The sequence below is a fragment of the Notolepis coatsorum genome (assembly GCF_963971535.1).
Source record: "Notolepis coatsorum genome assembly, chromosome: 18".
Classification (NCBI taxonomy): Eukaryota; Metazoa; Chordata; class Actinopteri; order Aulopiformes; family Paralepididae; genus Notolepis; species Notolepis coatsorum.
In genome coordinates, this window is record NC_140182.1 from 19,372,000 (window position 1) to 19,388,027 (window position 16,028).

Consider the following 16,028-nt stretch of genomic DNA (forward strand, 5'->3'; position numbering starts at 1 on the left):
GCGTAGCACAAATGAATGGAAGCAGATATGGACCACTAGCCTAACTGTTGGCCAGAAGCACCTCTCCCGGACTTTTAAGCTAGGCTAGTGGTCCGTATCCGCTTCCATTCATTTGTGCTAAGCTAGGCTAGCTTGCAGCCGTATAGCTTTCTACTTGACGTACAGAAAGGAACTTGGTATCTATCTTCTTGTCTGACTCTGGAGAGGATGGTAAGCACATTTCCCTTATCCCTTTTTTTCTGACAGGACCACCGGTGGTTCCGCAACATGTACAAAGTACAATATTACTATTCAGACTTCAGAAGAGTTTGCATTTTGAAGTGGCCCTAAGCAGAACATTTTAATTATTTAACTGAGACTTCCAATTTAAGTTAACAAATGAGGAATGCTGAGGAGAAATTCAGATACACGTCAGTTCCCTTGTACAAGCAGAGATTGGTTCATTGCCTTTACTCACCACTAAGCCTTCCCTGTGGCCCACAGGCAGATATCCTCCTTCTCTCCAGTAGTGAGCCCTATGGACTATGCTATATTGATACTGCTGAGCTAGACGGGTAAGACACCGTCAACCTTGTGTTGGTTTTTCAATGTGTGTAGTATAGGGCTGCCCTTGACAATTAAAGAATGTCTTATAAGTTTGCATGGAGGAATTGGAGAGTCTATTTGCTCGTTCTGTCCAATATGAATTCAGGCATATAGGCCTACTCCTGCAAATGAAGTAAGAATTCAACATTTGATTGCATAGCTTTTCGATACCTTGCAATACCTTTTGGTAAACAATTCAAAACAGTCAATACTGATACCCAATGCATATGGTTGTGGTTAATGATGTTTTTTGTCCATAATTTGAAGTTGATGTGTGACAAAACAAGTGACTCACTTATAACATTGGATCTTGTCTTCTGTCTTTTTGTTTGTTTGTTTATCTTGCTTAGAGAGACAAATCTGAAAGTTCGGCAGGCCTTGACAGTGACTTCAGATTTGGGAGACATTGTAAAGCTTGCTGATTTTGATGGTAAGGCCTGATGTATTATTGTATGGGACCTTTGTATACATATTGCTTGTATGCTCCTTTCCTCAGCTGTAATGCAGGTTGTCATTTGAGCTTGATATTTCAGATGTTTGCAAAAAAAGGAGACGTATGCAAAACCTTATTGTGACAAGCATGGTTTATAATGACCTGTTGCTAGAATGTTTAATGACTTTGTTTAATGATTATGTCAAATGGTTGAATGATCTTGGGGAAGTGCTCCTCATAGGAACCTTCCCATTGTAGAAATAATACAGTTTATGTGTGTATCTCGATGGTCTGTGTTTCTGTATGTCTGAATTCTCATCCATTCACATTGCAATGTCTCAGATGATGAAAGAAAAACTCTCTTCCTGCACTTTGATAATAGTTAATATGTAATAAAACAGCAGATATTTTACACAAATGGAAGGAGAGCCATTCCTGCTACAGTAGTATGTCCTTGTTGTTGTTGGTTCTTCCAGTACATTGGTCTAATCAGAGAGAAGCCAACAATTCATCTTTTGTTGGGAATCTGTGTCCATTGTGTGTCTTAGGGGAAGTCATTTGTGAGCCACCCAATAACAAGCTGGATAAATTCACTGGAGCACTATACTGGCGGGACAATAAGTATCCTCTGGATAATGAGAAGATGCTACTGCGAGGGTGTCTAATCAGGAACACCCAGTGGTGCTTTGGAATGGTCATCTTTGCTGGTACAGTATGTCCTGTCATTTTACAGGTTTAGTGCTTTGGAATGGTCACATTTGCTGGTATATCCTGTCATTTTACATGTTTAGTGCTTTGGAATGGTCACATTTGCTGGTATATCCTGTCATTTTACAGGTTTAGTGATTTGGCATGGTCATCTTTGCTGGTATGTCCTGTCATTTTACAGGTTTAGTGCTTTGGAATGCTCATCTTTGCTGGTGTAGCCGGTGTGATCTTACTGCGTTGTGTTTATTTCGATTCGACCCCTGTTAGGCTATGTGTCCACCAGGGACGTTTTATGAGTTGTCAGCTCCTTTCTGTCATTCATTTAAGGGATTAAGGGATCACCCTGAGTGGGAGTTGAACCCCGGTCTCCCGCACCTCGGACGACATCGCAGACCACTGTACCAAGAGGTGAATTCACTTCTTGCTATTGGGTCTGGATGCCTCTGGGGAGTGAGTTTACTTGCAGTACCGCTTAACGTCCACAGCCACTTCACTTACTGTCCCTTGTGACTGTGGATAGACTGCGGTACCTCCGTTACACTCACCCCCCTAAACTCAGGGCATCCGGGTCTATCGGCACCACGTGTAGCCGGTGTGATCTTACTGCGTTGTGTTTATTTCAATTCGTCCCCTGTTAGGCTATGTGTCCACCAGGGACGTTTTATGAGTTGTCAGCTCCTTTCTGTCATTAATTTCTATGCTGGAGAAGCGACAGGCGCGCTCCTCTTCCCAGCGACGCGCCTCGCGTTTTATGAGCTCTGGGCGGCAGCGTTTTTGGTCGGAGCGCTCCCAGCTCATAAAGTTGAAACGAGTTAAACTTTTGGGAAAGGAGCGCGCTCATCAATGTAACTCATCGAGGAAGGGGCGGAGCCGCGGCTGGCGCGAGCCTCAGAAAAACGCAACAATCGGAAAGACAACAATCGGAAATACAAATACGCAGCACAAGACAACAGCAGTACTCCCATGGTTCCAAACCCAGCCACCTATTAGCCATGCGATTAAGAATTAATGTGTAGTAGAATTCCAGCCAAACTGGTGTTTATTGTACTGTATATCATGAAGCACAGAATGGCGAAAACACAGAGGTAAGATACATACACTGTTCTCCCCCCCCTCCTAAAGTACAAGAAACGAGACACCTCTGACTTAGTAATGCGGCTGTTGGTTCAGGCTTCCTCAAATCTCTGTGGAGGGGGGTTGAAACAAGCAGACGCTTATTGAGTAAGAGATAGTGTCTCGTTTGATCCTTCCTGGGAAAGTCAATAACATGGGTGATTTTACAACCCAGGGCCCTAGGCCATCTGGTCCAACAAAGAAACTGCCATGGGAAGATGCCAGTTTGTCTCTGTTGAAAACAAAAGATGTAAGATCAAAAGAAAAGACCATTTGAAACCACATCGTGACGCAATTCGATGTAAAACGTCACGATAAGGAGTTAGCCAATGAGAGTTGAGAGAACGTGTCCTCCAATAGGAACACTCGAGGAGAGGTTGGAAAACGCCCGCTTGCCGTAACATTAGAGGCGGAGCCTAAATTTGATATTAGCAGACTCCGTGCTAGTAGAGGCACAACAACAGACCCGAACAGAGACCCAGGAAGCGACAAAGAACACACCCCCTCTCTCTCTCTCCCTTTCTCTTTCTCTCTCTCTCTCTCTCTCTCTCTCTCTCTTTCTCTTTCTCTCTCTCTCTCTCTTCCCTCCCCTCCCTCTCTCTCTCTTTCTCTTTCACCCCCCCTCTCTTTCTTTTCTTCTCTCACCCTCCCTCTCCCTTTCGCCCCTCTCCCTCTCACCTCCCCCTTCTTTCCCTCTCCCTCTCTCTCTCTCTCTTACCCCCCCCCATCTCGCTCGCTCCCCTCATTTCAACACCGCCTCTCTTCCATGTACTTCCCCCCCCCCCCCCCCCCCCGAAACGCTTCTCTTTCTCTCCTAGGTTAGGGCCTGTGTATAGAGTTTTTTATGGGTTTCAAACGCGGTGTAGTGCTAGGTATATTGTTTATTGCTGTTTACTGTAAGGTTTAAAAGGCGGTAGGTTGAGTTTGGGACTTATGAAGTTGGTTAGGTTAAATAGGATGGACAATTGCTAAGTATTTGCTGTGTGCTGTGGTGATGTTTGCGGTTATAGTAGTTTGTGTGAATGTTATCAGGGTGTGTGTGACGTACGTGTTCAAGTCTCTCGGCGCGGCTGGTTCTGCGTCGGGGGACCCACACCGCTCGGTTGCGCCTGCGTATGCAATGATGGTGATGAAGGTTGGCGCGGAGGGTGGCAGGGTGGGTGTGGGCGTTCCGATAAAGCCGTGGTGCCCGGCGTCCGCGCTGGCGACTATTCTCTGATCTGGGTGGTGGACATTCAGGGTTGGGGAGTGGGAGGGCCGGGGCGTGCGTGTGGGTGTGAGGCGGGGGACGTTCCTGGACGACCGTGCGTTGCAATTGACGGGATAGGGTTGTGTGTACAATTGTGTTTTTTTTTCCCCATAGTAGGTACGTTTGGAGGGCTGTGTGATATGGGGCGGTGTGCCCGGGGTTCGGTGTTGGGTCTGGTCGGCTATGTGTGGCCGTCCGGCAGGGCACTGGACTCTGGGGATACTGGCCTGGAGCACAGGAGAGGTTGCCGAGATGCTGTCTGCTGTGTACCTGTGGTGAGGTGGGTTTAGGCCGCTGTGGAGAGGCTGTTAAGGTCTTTTCAGAAAAACAGGGTCGACACCTCACGGCGTGCGTGGCGCGGCGTCTGTGGCATTCTTTAGATTACCTCTGGGGGACACGTGTCTGGGTGACAGGTGTCCCCTGGGGGGTGTGGTACTAAATAATGGAAAAGAATGTAAAAAATGAATGTAACTATATTAATCAAGATGTTTTGGTTTTCCGAGGAGAATCAGAATTGGAGCAGGATCAAGCGGAAGTAAAGGAGAGCGGAGATTCAACAAAAAATAGGAACCCAGTGTGTTGACAGAGATCGAACGAGATAAGCTGTATCGTTATATCGTTATTTTCAAACAGATCACACTGTGTCTTGCTAAATATATTAGTATAGTGTTGCCCGACATTTCCAATGCATAACGAATAGTGGAGATAACAGGGAAATGCCACTGTATTAAGTCTGGATGTTTTTTGCTTTCTGTCCATACAGGTGCTCGACTGGACAGGAGCTCTGAACGATTTCCATAACCATCTGGGGAAACGGGCCGGCTGTAATGAGCCTTGGTATAAGTATGAATGATAAGCCAGTTATCAATCCTTGTCTGCACAGTAAAATTTGACAGTGTGAGTGTTTTAACTCAAGTAAGTAGAAATAGGAAAGACAGAGAAACTTGTTTTTTCAAACGGTAATTACAGGAGTGTTGGAAGTGGAATGAATGACAGAACATAGGAAGTTCACCTTAGTGGAACATTGATAGGAACAACTGGAGCGGTAAATGCAATATTATTAACAATAGAATAACAACAACAACAATATGAAAAAGGGCCTTAGTGATCGGGCCATTGGGGGGAGTAGGCCGAGAGCCTCTGCAGACATTTCCCAGATAGACTTTACCAGTGATAATGATCTGATCAATATGGACTTCTCTCATGTGACCAGTACGACAAAAGGACTGGCAATGTTGACTTTGGTTCCAATACAGGGGAGTGAACCAGTGACGACGGTGTTACTCCAACCAGAACCGATTCAAGCTGGAGTGTCCATTGCAGGCGACTGCAGTTTAACCAAGGTACAGAAAAAGAGACTGAGGAGGGCAGCGTTGTTACAGCGGTCCCGTGAAATCCACTCTGGCCGGATGGCTGGAACTGAGACCGACAGCAGGTATGGAATACACGAACAGCTTCTACAGCCCCCATGTCCAACCTGCCCTCAGCACCGAAGCCAAGATGAGAGGCGGGAAGAAACACATTCCATTCGGAGGACACAACGACTTTGTGGTCAGACCCAAACACATGGTGATGGAGAACCCCTCCCCCATCAGGCCGTTCCAGTACGTGTGTGCTCCAGACAGCGAGCAGACCCTCCTCGCCGCCCCGGCCCAGTTCCTGCTGGAGACCTTTCTGCAGAGCTGCTGCCACAGGCTGTTCCCCAAAGCCGTCCGGAACAGAACCAACCCTGTGCTGTCCATCGACAGCTACCTCAACATCGGCCCAGCCCAGTAATGGGAAGTCAAACCGCCGGTGCTGAGATGGGGGAAGAGGCAGCATCCTATAGACAACAGAGAGCGTTTGTGACAGCGTTCGAACAACACGAGGCAGTTCATCGAGATCTGATGAAGATACAGCTGGAGATTGGTCAAGCCGCACACGAGATTCAGAGATTGGGACGAGAACTGGCAAGAAAGGCTGCGCTACTAGAAGCGACAGCTGTTGAGATCATGCTTCAGGCGTCTGACCTAGGCCGCCGTGATCAAAGAGTGCCCTGTGCTCCGTTGCCCGGACAGGGAACTGGGCCGCGATATAAAGAGTGGCAACCACGGCCGAAAGGAGGAGGCAGACCCCGGAATCCGGGAGGATTCCGGCCACGGGTGGTGGTGTGTTGGACATGTGGCGTGACTGGTCATATCTCACGGGAGTGTACGAACAATGGCCCGGCTAGCTCAGACTGATTAGAATAAGGATAGAGATGATGATACATAGATAAAGTTTGATTAGGTGTGCGAGTTACTAAAATGGTTTGGAAGACTAACCAGGGTAAGTTGGGGCTATAGAGGGATGACGTAACTGAATATTGCATGAGCTAATCAAACTAACAAAATTAATGGTTTTAGACAGGAACAATGGAACATTTAATGTTAGATAGAGTTGGAAACAAAGGACTATTTAATTTTGTTGCAGGGGTATTTATGCCTCTAGATGATAGTTAATTCTGTTGGATGAGTGTGTAGCATTTAAGCACTCACAATTTTTTTGTTTATTTACAATTTTCTTTGTTTTTGTTTGACTATATTTTTTAGGAACTGGCTGGCTGGGAGGGATCTCTCGCTGGTCAGGGATAGCAGGTGGTGGTGACACAGCGAGACTGGTAGGAAGTCTGATATAATGAGCTGGAAACTGAGACTGGACGGGAGCTGGTTCATGGTTTGTTTTCCGCTCATTAAGAGTCCAGATGTAGAATCTGGGGAGTTGTGTCACATGTTGGGTTATGTTAAGTGTTGGGGAAACATTTCTCTGTCTATAGAAAGCTCTGTAGGTTTCTGGTCGCAAATTGGCCAGATAGTGTTCATGTAGGGTGCAGACATGTGAATTTGATGATTGACTTATGGGAGGCTCTGCACCGGCTTGTTGAAAGCTGGCGGAGTGTGTGTGATGAGTGTTTAAAGAGACTGTGGTTTGTTGACCATGCACATAGGTTTTGTTGGTGATTGGCCTCGTCTAGAGCTGGCTGTCCGGACCGAGGAGCTGTCGGGAAACAAGGTATTGATAGTGAAATAATGAATATTCCACTTTTAAGGGTGTGGATAGTTGTGTTGAGCTTGAGATATTTGATCTAGTAAAACAGTACAGCACAAATAAGAAATGAGACAAAGGTGATTTGATTGGATGCTAACGTAAGAAGCTGTAAAATACATAGATAAATGATTTGGAGAATTATGTATTGTCAAAATGCGGAACAGTAGAGAATGTATCTGCGAAAATAAATGTTTCCAATCTATTATGTGTTTTGTAAATAATAATCCAAAATGCAAATAAGGACAGAGGGAAAATCGTTTCCCTCTGTGGAAAATTGGAGCAGTACCGAGACCTGCACACAACAAAGAGGAGGCTGTGGTTAGCACAAGGTACAACAAGAAGAAAACGGTTAAAAAAGAATTAAAAATAAGCTGGTAATGATCTGTCAACACACAGGACTGATTTGGTTGAACGCTCTCCCTCTAGTACGGTTTGCTTGTCGTTCGTGCGAACTTCGCGGTCTGCGTTTGACACCGCACGAAATGATGCTAGGTCGCTGCATGGTAGTACCAGGTTTGCGCGCAACAGGCAAAGGTCCGAGTTTGGACATCCTGGACAACGACATGCGTGAGTACGTAAAATACATGTCAAAGATACACAAAAGTATTCTGGTTCATGTCTCCAGTAGACAGGAGCATGAAACCGGGGATGAGGTGAATAGGCAGACTACACCTCAAATCATACCAGGCGACTACGTTTATGTCAAAGTATTTAGACGCAAGTGGTTTGGCGCGAGACGGGAAGGGCCATACAAAGTCGTTCGAGCCACCGAGAGGGCTTTACAAGTTGAAGGATCGCCTATGTGGTTTCACGTTACTCATTGTGTAAAAGCAACCAATACGGACCAAGAATGGGAACCTGAACCACAAGACCTTGACGGTAAAACCGGGGCGTCGCAACCGTTACACGAAGGCGAAGTGAAGGCGGCGCTAACCCCAAACGATGGGGAAAACCCGGATGATTATGGCGAGCCAGACCGAGGGGGCCACGATTGGCCACCAGTAGAAGATGAAGGTTTTTTACAGGAACCAGACAGAGGAGAGGATTATGAATTGGAACATAATAACTTCTCCTCTGTGGATATGGAGAAGGTACCAGAAGAGCCAGAGGAACCAGTGCTTAGCACAAGCCCGGAACAAGATGCTCGACCACAACGAGTCATCAAGAAGCCTAAACGATATACATAGGCAAAGGAAGGGATAGTGTAACTGATAGGCCTTGGAGAGGGCGTGTACATATTAATTTTTGATTTTTGGTTTTTCATTAGCTAAGCTCTCTCCTTTTTTAGAAATGTTTAGATAGTAAATGCAATGTAAGGTCTTTTCTTTCAGAGTGAATTGCACAAAACAGACACATTTGGATAAAAAACACAAAGTATAGTCTAAAACCTGGTAATTGGTACGATCATCTTTTTGTATAAAGGGACGGACCTAGACGGAAGTGAAATTGATATAACTGATAACATTGTATATAACCTGCAAAATGAGTGGAAATTGTTAAACGGTGTGCGTGAATAGAGAACTGTGTAAATAAAAGATGGGTCCATAGTCGGTCAGTGGGGGAGGGAGTAATGTGGGTGTTGAAAGCAAATGATACTAACAAATATGGAAAATGAGTCAGAAGGATTCTGGAAAGGTTTGGCTCTGAGCGAATTAGGTTAAACAGTAAGGTTAAGGTAATTGTAAACAGTTTGTTTGAGGAATTACTAACATGTATCTTGGGGATTATCAATCCCCAAACCGGGGAAACTGTAGTAGAATTCCAGCCAAACTGGTGTTTATTGTACTGTATATCATGAAGCACAGAATGGCGAAAACACAGAGGTAAGATACATACACTGTTCCCCCCCCCCTCCTAAAGTACAAGAAACGAGACACCTCTGACTTAGTAATGCGGCTGTTGGTTCAGGCTTCCTCAAATCTCTGTGGAGGGGGGTTGAAACAAGCAGACGCTTATTGAGTAAGAGATAGTGTCTCGTTTGATCCTTCCTGGGAAAGTCAATAACATGGGTGATTTTACAACCCAGGGCCCTAGGCCATCTGGTCCAACAAAGAAACTGCCATGGGAAGATGCCAGTTTGTCTCTGTTGAAAACAAAAGATGTAAGATCAAAAGAAAAGACCATTTGAAACCACATCGTGACGCAATTCGATGTAAAACGTCACGATAAGGAGTTAGCCAATGAGAGTTGAGAGAACGTGTCCTCCAATAGGAACACTCGAGGAGAGGTTGGAAAACGCCCGCTTGCCGTAACATTAGAGGCGGAGCCTAAATTTGATATTAGCAGACTCCGTGCTAGTAGAGGCACAACAACAGACCCGAACAGAGACCCAGGAAGCGACAAAGAACACACACCCTTTCTCTCTCCAACAGACTGAGGAAACCCTGCACGCAGCAGAGAGACGGCCGCGAAAACCTACCATCTGAAGAAGCCGAGACGAGACAGGCCCATAGATATTGAATATTTAGCCTAAAGTCTGGTGAACCTCGGCATAGTGAGGTCTTCCATCAGGTTTTATTGCAATTGTTCTTTCAAATCTTTGATTTGTATTGATTGAAATCCTTTTTATTAAACACGGATTCCTTTTCAAACTGCTCAGAACTCGATTTCTTCAACCGCCGCGCCGTGTTCTCTGAAGGTGTACGAGCAGAAAACCATCACATACATGGTTATCTGCATTTGTAGTTAAGTAGTACTTCAAAGAGCTTTTTAAGGTTTAAACACAGCGCAGAGTACGAAGATTAAGCTAGGAAGTTACTACAAATGCAACATTTGCAGATATAACTACCATTAGAGCACAACAAGTACTTGTAACAGATCCGGTAAAAATAAACGATACATTCAAAGTATTCTACTCCGATTTATATAAATCAGAAATGACCTTCGATCAAAACAAAATGGACACATTTCTTAATCAAATTATTCTCCCTAAACTTTCAGAGGATGACGCTAAACAGTTAGAAATACCGATCACACTAGAGGAACTCAAGATGGCCATAACCGCAATGAAAAGTGGTAAGGCTCCAGGAAGAGACGGTTTCCCATCAGAAATGTACCTTTCTTGTTGGGACATAATTGGCCCCTTATTACTAAATATGATCTTATACTCAGTCAAAGAGGGGAACTTCCATAAAACCGACAATATTGCACTCATAACAGTCCTCCTTAAAAAAGACAAAGACCCCAACGAGTGCGGTAGTTATAGACCTGTAAGCCTCCTCGGAACAGATATCAAACTGTACTCTAAGGTATTAGCCATCAGATTACAAAAGCATATGACGTCTTTAGTTCACCCGGACCAAACTGGCTTCATAGGAGGCCGCCTGATCACTGAGAACATAAGACGTATACTGCACGTACTTGATGCCGACAAAGAGGATACCATACCTAAGGCGATACTGTCCCTGGATGCTATGAAGGCCTTTGACAGGCTGGAATGGTCGTATCTGTGGGCAGTGCTAGAAAGGATGGGGTTAGGAAAAGGATTCATCGATATGATTAAAGTATTATACAAAGACCCATCGGCCATGATTATAACAGGCACAATCATCTCCGATATCTTTCCGGTATCGCGCTCAGCCAGACAAGGTTGCCCTCTTAGTCCCGGTCTGTTCAATCTATCATTAGAGCCGTTAGCACAATATATAAGACAATCCCAATCCATAGAACCTATCGTAATCAAGGGCACACAACAAAAAATTTGTTTATATGCGGACGATGTAATATTGTTCATGAAAAACCCCAACACCACATTGCCTCATCTGCTCAAGTTGATTGAGGACTTTGGTGATTTATCGGGATTTAAGATAAATTGGCCGAAGTCGGCTTTCCTTCCACTTAACACCCCTGCAAAAAAAGATACAACCCTCCCAGGACAGATACCGATGGTAAAACATTTCAGATGCTTGGGAGTGGAAATATTCCCTACCATAAGACAAACGGTGAAGCACAACTACACAAAAATCCAAAACAAAATCAAAGACGACCTTGATAGATGGGCAAAACTTAAGAACACAGTACAAGCACGGATATCAATAGTTAAGATGGATGTACTACCTAAAATCAACTTCTTCTGTTCAATGCTACCGTTACCCCCTCCAGAGGGTTACTGGAAAAGATTACACTCCTCCACATACAAATTTATTTGGAATAACAAACCACCACGTATAAAAAGATCCACCGCACAGAGAAATAAAGCAGATGGTGGCATGGCATTTCCAGATTTTTTCCTATATTTTAAGGCGTACTCATTAAGTCCATTGACAACATGGTTTGACTCCCAAGCATTAGCATCTTGGAGGAAAATAGAAGAAAACATAGTAGCCCCACATAGACTGAAGGACATAGCATACACTAAACTACCAATCAAGCACTGTGAACGAAAATTTGGCCCCATAATTACTCATGCGATCCGGATATGGCGTGAATCACAAAAAAAAAATCCTAACCCACAAGAATGGCACAACCATACTCCCTTATTCAATAACAATGCTCTCTTAATTGGAAAACGACCTATAAGATTCCCTATATGGGAAAAGCAAGGCATACACTCATTAGGGGATATTTTTAACAAACAGGGTTTTTGTAGTGATAAAGAAATACGCAAAAAATTTAATCTCACCAAGTCCACATGGCTTTTTCACAAACAGTTAGAGCTATGTTTGAAGTCTCACGGTGTTCCATTAGACAGACCAATTGAACACCACAGATACCACAAATTCTTCTACTCAAGAGAGACATCGAGAGGTTTTGTTTCAGAATTTTATCATCAATTACTAACGTCCTCGTATGAAACCCTCCAACTTGACTCTGTCTGGAGGAGGGATATACCAGACCTGGAAAATGACTTTGATTGGCAAGGAGCCTGGGCAAATGTCCGACTTACATCAAGGAACCCGGATCATCAACAAATCAATCTTAACTATATTCACAGGACATACTTGACTCCTATAAGACTGTGCCGAATGGGGCTCAAACAAGATTCCAAATGCACCCAATGTACAAATGGGGACGAAGGGACATTTATGCACATGTATTGGGACTGCTCACCAGTTAAGGCATTCTGGAAAGATGTGACCCAACAAATATCAAAACTCGTATCTTGGAATATACCTGTACACCCCTCGGTATTGCTGTTGAATGATGTTTTTGAGTTTGCAGTGAATCCACAGCTAAAGAGATTGGTTTTATCGGGTATCACAGTAGCCAAAAAGCTGATCGCATCACGCTGGTTTCAACCGGAAAAAATGTGCCGTAAAGTTTGGTTTCTTACATATCTCGATGTAATTTACCATGAAATATCTACAGCAAGAATTCTGGGTCTCAATGAATCCAAAATGTCAATGTGGTTAGAAGTGGTGGAGAGAATAAAAGCTAGCTTATAATGGTAGTGTCTGGTTAGGTGCGAGGGATAGTGGAGGTACTTCTCAAGGTGGGGTCCGGGAGGGGGGGTTTCGAGCTGAGCATATGTATGTAGGGTTTTTTTTTTTAGATAACAGGTATTATGGGTATATCTTATATAAAACAACTAACCAAAATGTGATCTCATTGGATGTGCCCTGACAATTAATGCTTGTATATCTTATCGTGTGTTGTCATGTTTGTTTATATGTTTGTTTTAAAAAAGAATAAAAAAATAAAATACAAAGAAAAACGCTCTGAGCTTTTTTTTCTTCTTTTTTCAAAGCGGTCCGCCTTGAAAAAAACGTCCCTGGTGGACACATAGCCTTAAGGGATCGCCCTGAGTGGGAGTTGAACCCCGGTCTCCCGCACCGCGGGTGACATCGCAGACCACTGTACCAAGAGGTGAATTCACTTCTTGCTATTGGGTCTGGATGCCTCTGGGGAGTGAGTTTACTTGCAGTACCGCTTAACGTCCACAGCCACTTCACTTACTGTCCCTCGTGACTGTGGATAGACTGCGGTACCTCCGTTCAGGGGTGTAGCTCCAGATTCTGGGCCCCATGAAAGAATGTATTTGTAGGCCCCCAGTGAATGCGAGCGCGCTTAAGCGCGCGAGCGGAATTTTTTTTGCCCATTTTTTTATTGATGAAAACGCATAATATGGTTTTTACCTATACATTCGGATCAGCAGTTCAGCACCTGCACTGTTGGTGGGTGAGCCTAGTAAAGGATGTCGCATTGCGTTCATCTTCAATGAATGGACCAATGCAATAGTCTACCAAAGCCCCCCCTCTCTCTCTATATATCTCACACACACACACACACACACACACACACACACACACACACACACACACACACACACACACACACACACACACACACACACACACACACACACACACACACACACTTCAGAAACAAACATAGTATCAATGAGAGCATCAATAATACACCTGAGTGATGTCTAGTAAAAAAAAAACTATGTGTTGTAGTTTTACAGGTTTAGCACTTTGACACACAATGTTTTATTGTGTATAAACACTGCTATACGTTTTACAATTGTCCTTTGTGTAGTTCATGTGTAAAAGTTAAATACTGGAATATTTCTACTAACTTTGATTTGTTACCTGAACCCTAAGGGCTGCAAACCAAACTGATGCAGAACTCTGGAAGAACTAAATTCAAAAGGACCAGTCTTGACAAACTAATGAACACATTGGTTTTGTGGGTAAGCTATTTCTAACTAGTAGTTTCTTTGGACAGGAAATTCTTTGCAGAGCTGGATGCCAACAGAGCCTATAGTGAGTTAGCTTATAGGTAAAGCTACATAACCTTCATATCATGCAAAACAATATCATGGTATTATTGCATATAAGCTAAATAATAAACTAGTATGTGTGTGTATGTTAAACGGTTTTAAGGCACTTCACCTCCACGTACCGTGCTAGAATCACCAGCATGACCAGCATAATGCATGTTGGTTATACCAGCAAAGATCAGCATATTGTGTTTTGTTGCTGGTCCACCAGCTAAACCAGCATCACACCGGCACTAACCAGCCCTCACCAGCATTGAAATTATGCTGGTTTTTCTAGCAGGGGTCGTGCCTTAAAACTGTTTAACGCACACCTACTCATTATCTCTTATACAACGGCTGGTACCACAGTCAATTATTTATACAATGGCCAGTACCATGGTAAATCTGAAATACCTTTTTGTATGGAGATGTTAACCTTGTCATATGTTCTCAAAAGGAATGGAACACAATGCCACGTTAAATCCCCTGACAAACTTTCATGTTGTAATTTCGGAATGATTACAAACATGTTGATTTTTGGCTTACAGATCTTTGCCTTTCTCATTTGCATGGGAGTTATTCTGGCCATTGGAAACACCATTTGGGAGGCCAGGATCGGCAGAAACTTCCAGGTGTATTTGCCTTGGGATGAGCTTGTGAATAATGCAGCATTCTCCGGCTTTCTAACATTCTGGTCCAACATCCTCATCCTTAACACTGTTGTGCCCATCTCCCTCTATGTAAGGTGTGGACAAAAACATTTAAAGGAACACGCCAATATCATGGAAAATGCGCTTACCGTCTTCTCCAGAGTCACCACGAGCCTACAGTAGCTTAAAACTTCGGGAGAGGTGTTTTTGGCCAACAGCTAGGCTAGCTGGTCCATATCCACTTCCATTCATTTGTGCTAAGCTAGGCTAACTTGCAGCCAGATAGTACTGAACGCACAAGAGGAAATTGGCATCTATCTTCTTGTGAATCTATCATCTATCTATCTGACTCTGGAGAAGACAGTAAGCTTCCCATAATTTCCCATAATGTTGGCGTGTTCCTTTAATTAACCAATACTACAAATGATTGTAAAAAATACCAATATATTCTATAGGCTTTTAACAATACCTGTCCAGGAAAGGGTTAACTCTGGTTATCTGATGCGGTCATGGGATGCTACCTGAGTTACCCGGACGTGTAATGTTGAGAGTTTACCAGTAAAACTTGATACAAACACACCAGCGTGTGTCCCCAGAGTCGTCACTTTACAGAACAATATACTTAGACAGAATGGTTTAATAGTCATCATAATGTTTTTCTTTAGTGTGGAAGTTCTACGGCTGGGACACAGTTACTTCATAAACTGGGACCGGCTGATGTTCTGTAGTCAGAAGGACACTCCAGCAGAGGCTCACACCACCAGGCTCAATGAGGAACTGGGTCAGGTGGAATTTGTCTTCTCCGACAAGACAGGCACTCTCACCCAGAACATCATGGCCTTCAACAAGTGCTCCATTAATGGCAAGACCTATGGTATATGAAGTGGTTGGTTTTTAAGAACTTGTAAAATGGTGTCTTTACGTAAAGGGGCAGTTAAAAAAATAAAAGAACAGAGTGCCGTCTATCCATCTAGATAGATTCATTGTGATTTGCCTAATTTTGGAGATATCCTATACAATGGAGCTGAATAGCACTCGATTTGTGCCGGAAAAAGATAATCCCCAGACCTTGTTGTGAGCAGTTTCATGTATCTTCTACAGAAGTACACCCCCATAATAATGTAGGGCAGTACTTCGGTAGAAAATAGTTCCTACAGTACATGGAAATGCCATTCAGCTACATTGTAACTAGGCAAATCCCTCCGCAACTATCTGGACGGATAGATAGCACTCCGGGTAAGTAAAAGAATATGCTTTCTTATTTATTTTTGGTGAACTACCCCTTTAAGTGCAACGATTACACTAGAATGATGTACCCTTTTCAGAAGAAGTATATTAAATAGCTGACCTTTTTTTGTGTCCATTAGGTGATGTTTATGACGAATTTGGGCAGAAAGTGGCAATAACCGAGGTAGGTATAGTATCAGGGACTGAATAACCTGAATCTGATATGTGTGTTTTTACTCGTAACAGCAACAGTCAGCAACATGATGACAGTAACCACATTTCTGGTCCATATGC

General features: G+C 43.8%; 1 protein-coding gene across 1 annotated transcript in view; it reads left to right on the plus strand.

Annotated features, from left to right (window-relative positions):
• Positions 1-16,028, plus strand: part of atp8b4 (ATPase phospholipid transporting 8B4) — a gene marked incomplete at both ends in the record, with an annotated part of 30,846 nt that overhangs the window by 3,030 nt on the left and 11,788 nt on the right. The window contains 7 exons of the mRNA XM_084335096.1: positions 484-554; positions 936-1,015; positions 1,567-1,725; positions 13,700-13,788; positions 14,406-14,602; positions 15,173-15,381; positions 15,875-15,918. Coding sequence (XP_084191222.1) covers positions 484-554; positions 936-1,015; positions 1,567-1,725; positions 13,700-13,788; positions 14,406-14,602; positions 15,173-15,381; positions 15,875-15,918 — 849 coding nt within the window. The remainder of the gene's footprint in view (positions 1-483; positions 555-935; positions 1,016-1,566; positions 1,726-13,699; positions 13,789-14,405; positions 14,603-15,172; positions 15,382-15,874; positions 15,919-16,028) is intronic.